The sequence below is a fragment of the Daktulosphaira vitifoliae genome, unplaced genomic scaffold (genome assembly GCF_025091365.1).
Source record: "Daktulosphaira vitifoliae isolate Bord-2020 unplaced genomic scaffold, ASM2509136v1 Scaffold_3, whole genome shotgun sequence".
Classification (NCBI taxonomy): Eukaryota; Metazoa; Arthropoda; class Insecta; order Hemiptera; family Phylloxeridae; genus Daktulosphaira; species Daktulosphaira vitifoliae.
This window is the reverse complement of record NW_026099574.1, coordinates 1041916-1045585: the sequence shown is the minus strand read 5'-3', so window position 1 is coordinate 1045585 and position 3670 is coordinate 1041916. Positions and strand designations below refer to the sequence as shown.

Genomic DNA, 3670 nt, shown 5'->3' with positions numbered 1-3670 from the left:
AACTACCGACCATCGCCTACTTTAAAACCTCTCTTGGTACTTTGCCTCACGCCTTCTTTAAACCTATGAACACTTTATAAAGTTTTGTTATCTTCTCTTTTTACTTTTCTAGTCGTTTCCTTTCCAGACATAAATCAGTATTGACTTTTAGTTACCAATGTGTCACTTTTTATTATTTTATCTATTAACTTTTTCCAAATCTTTATATTATGACTCATAAGTTTTATGCTTCTGTAATTTCCAAATTTCTGTATGTCTCAATTTGTTTTAAATACGTGTACATGTTGCTATATAAATCATTTCTAAAAAAATGATTGTTAGTTTCTCCTGAATTAACAATGGATTTTTACAATTTTGTTTTTATTGGTTCATTTAGTTAAAGTAAAACATTAAAATTAATTAAGTTCTGAATATTTCAATTGCAGAGTCTTTTAAACACCAAAAGTTATTAGGAAATGATTACTATTATTTCTATTTCAATTATCTATTACGTTAAAAATTAAAAAAAAAACCCAGCACAGTGGGGTCGAGGCATAGTGGGAACGTTGCATAGTTTGGTCCAGTATAGATTTAATCTGACAGTGATTAAGAACTATCATAAGAAACGCTTCGGTGCAAATCTGTAGATAGTGTTTAATTCTAAGAAATTGATGGATAATTACAAAGCAACATCAACTTCTATTTCCTTAATTATACCCATATTACTATAACTTCTATTTAAGTATATTTTTGTTTCTGATGAAAGTTCCTTGTAGTTTAGTGTATTTATTCATAAGTAACAAAATTTTTTTATTAAAAAGTATTGCATCAATCTCTTTAAATTTTTATACACATTAAAAGTATATGAATATACAACTTCTTTTTATTTTTATAATATCTCCGTAAAAATACAATATTATATTATTGAAAATCAATTTCATACTAAATTTAATTACTATAATTATTATGTATTCATAAAATCAATTTCATAATAAATTTAATTACTATAATTATTATGTATTCATATATTATAATTATAAATCGGGACAAAATTAAGGGAATATGAGTTATAGTTGCTTTTGAAATAATACCTATCTCTTAAAATTTAACATTATCTACAGATTTGCATCGAAGCGTTTCTAATGATAGTGATTTTAATCACTGTCAGATATCATCTATACCTCGTCCATACTATGCCGCGATCCCACTGTGCTTCTTGTTTTTAATTTAATTATCTCTGAATTAATTTATTTGACCTTTCAACCAAACGTAGAACCTTATTTTTGAAAGATAATTTTGAACACAAAAGTGCTATACCATAGATATATTAAGAGCTTATAGTTCCTATAAACTAAGAATGACGCTTTAAGGTCATCAATTCGAATGTTCTATACCACTAGTATTAATATTATAATTATAACATGTTACTATAAATAATTTTAGGTTTATTTGATAATCGAAGCTTTAGCTGATGGTGGCGTGCGGATGGGACTTCCCAGAGATATTGCTTATCGACTAGCAACCCAAACTGTTTTAGGAGCTGCTAAAGTCGTCAAAGAAACAGGTGAACACCCTGGAAAATTGAAGGATGATGTAACCTCACCTGCAGGTAATATTTAATTATCATTATCATTAAAAAAAATAATCTAAATAAAGGGTAGCACAGTATAGACGTGCAATAGTTGGGACAAGTATAGATGATATCTGATAGTGATTAAAATCACTAAAGGATTTACACCGTAATACGGGGTAAATCACCAAAAAAATTACAATTTGTAATATCGTTAATATTATTAATAATAGCATATTTTTAAATACGGTAGTCATTTTCTCCATGAAGACAAATCCAGAGGTCACATTTTTTTTCATTTTTTTTTCAACATAAAGTATATTATATATGTTTTATGTTATGGTATATATAAAAGAATCAGTATTTCCGGAACATTTTCAAAAGTTAATTTTTTATGAAAAAGTTTTACCTTATGGGTAAAATTAGTGAAATACCTAAGGTATCTATATAAAAAAACGGCAGCACAGGGGGGTCGCGGCATAGTTACATCAAGTATAATGATATCTGACAGTGATTAAAATCACTATCAAAAAAAAACGCTTCGATGCAAATCTTTAGATAGTGTTTAATTTTAAAAAATTGGTGGATTATTCCAAAAGCTTCATAACTGCTAGTTCCTTATTAATATCCTGATTAAGATAAAGTATGTCGAATGAAAAAGGGATTATTAAAAAATAGTATTTAAAAAAATTATATTGATTCGATCATTTTTAAAAAAGTTATGTCAGTTATAAGAAAAAACGTCGAAATTTACAGATTTGTAAAATTGTAATTTTTTGGGGGATTTCCTCTATTTACGGGGAATGAGGTAATATTATTTGTTAACTAAAATATTGTAATAGTTTTATATTATATGTTATTAAATTTAGGCTCTACATCAGCGGGTCTTTATGCACTAGAACAAGGAAGAATAAGGTACACTATTATTGATGCTATTGAACAAGCCACAAATAAATGCAAAGAAACTACAAATACAGAATTGAAAATACTTCAACAATAATTTTATTACTAAGTAATTTAAATAGAATGTGGGTTTAAATTTCAATAACTTATTTGTTTTAGTATTATAATTGTATAAATGCACAATAATATCATAAAATATCTTTGAAGGTAAAATTTATTAATAAAATAATAAATTAATTTTTAATTTTTCCAGATATTATTTGCTGTTTATTATTGATTATGTGAAAATAGTACACTAACATCAAAATAAAAATAATTTTTTTTTTATATTTATACATTTATAATTTAAGAATTATTATTATTTGTCTTCTTTTTTTTTTTTAACTCTCCATAACTTTTAAATGATGTATAAGAAAATGGTCGTATATTTCCTTTTGATTTTTTACCTCTTATTTTGTTACTTTGAGGGCTATTTTTAAACCTTTTCAATTTACCATCATTGTTCTTTCTTCTTATACTCTTTAATAATGGTCTATGAATACCTTTTCCACCAGCTGAAATAAGTGTTGATAAAACGAATTATAGAATTATACTAGATAAAAATAGTGATAATAAGAAAAAAAGGTCAATAAATATGTTATCAATTTTTTTATGAATAATTATTAAAATAACTACATTCATAATTGAATGAGTTAGGGTTTAGACCAAATTTAGTGTTTTACAACCATAATTTGGTTGTCTTCTGAAATAATTAGCCCAAAATCAGTCCTCCCTTATTAGTGGAGTAATTAATTTAATTTCCCTTTCATTTCAGTATCAGACATAACCTCAATAATTTAATAAAATATATATATTCTTACGGCTGTATTTTGAATTAATTTTATAAAGTACTTCTTTGTCACTATCATAGTCTTCCACATCCATTTCTATGAACATTAACATTTTGAAAAGATTTTACAACATTTTTATTATATTATTATACATACAAGATATTTTTTTTATCATAACTCACCTTAATACACACAAAATAAAAATAATTTAAACATTTTTATTTTGGATACCATTAGTTACATATTATTCTTAATTTATTAGCTATGTAATACTTTTTAAGTTTATCCCTTATATCTTGTTAGGGTATCAAGTTTATCTTTTTAAATGGGAACAAATTTCGTATTTAATAAAATGTTTAAAATTTTATTTTAATTTTAATAAATTAGG

The 3670-nt window shown here is 25.0% G+C and overlaps 2 protein-coding genes across 5 annotated transcripts in view; one reads left to right on the top strand and one right to left on the bottom strand.

The window, feature by feature from the left end:
• Positions 1-2861, top strand: part of LOC126903123 (uncharacterized) — a 14660-nt gene extending 11799 nt beyond the window's left edge. For 2 of the 4 annotated variants that reach the window (XM_050681126.1, XM_050681129.1), the window contains exons 5-6: positions 1423-1588; positions 2419-2730. In XM_050681126.1, coding sequence (XP_050537083.1) covers positions 1423-1588; positions 2419-2549 — 297 coding nt within the window. In that variant the 3' untranslated portion in view covers positions 2550-2730. Of the gene's footprint in view, positions 1-1422; positions 1589-2418 lie in introns of all 4 variants that reach the window. The other 2 variants (XM_050681128.1, XM_050681127.1) reach the window with 2 other exon arrangements.
• The window catches only part of LOC126900922 (RRP12-like protein), a 29370-nt gene continuing 28488 nt past the window's right edge, over positions 2789-3670 (bottom strand). The window contains exons 23-24 of the mRNA XM_050676957.1: positions 3313-3378; positions 2789-3006 (exon numbers count right to left, since the gene is read on the bottom strand). Coding sequence (XP_050532914.1) covers positions 2798-3006; positions 3313-3378 — 275 coding nt within the window. The 3' untranslated portion in view covers positions 2789-2797. The remainder of the gene's footprint in view (positions 3007-3312; positions 3379-3670) is intronic.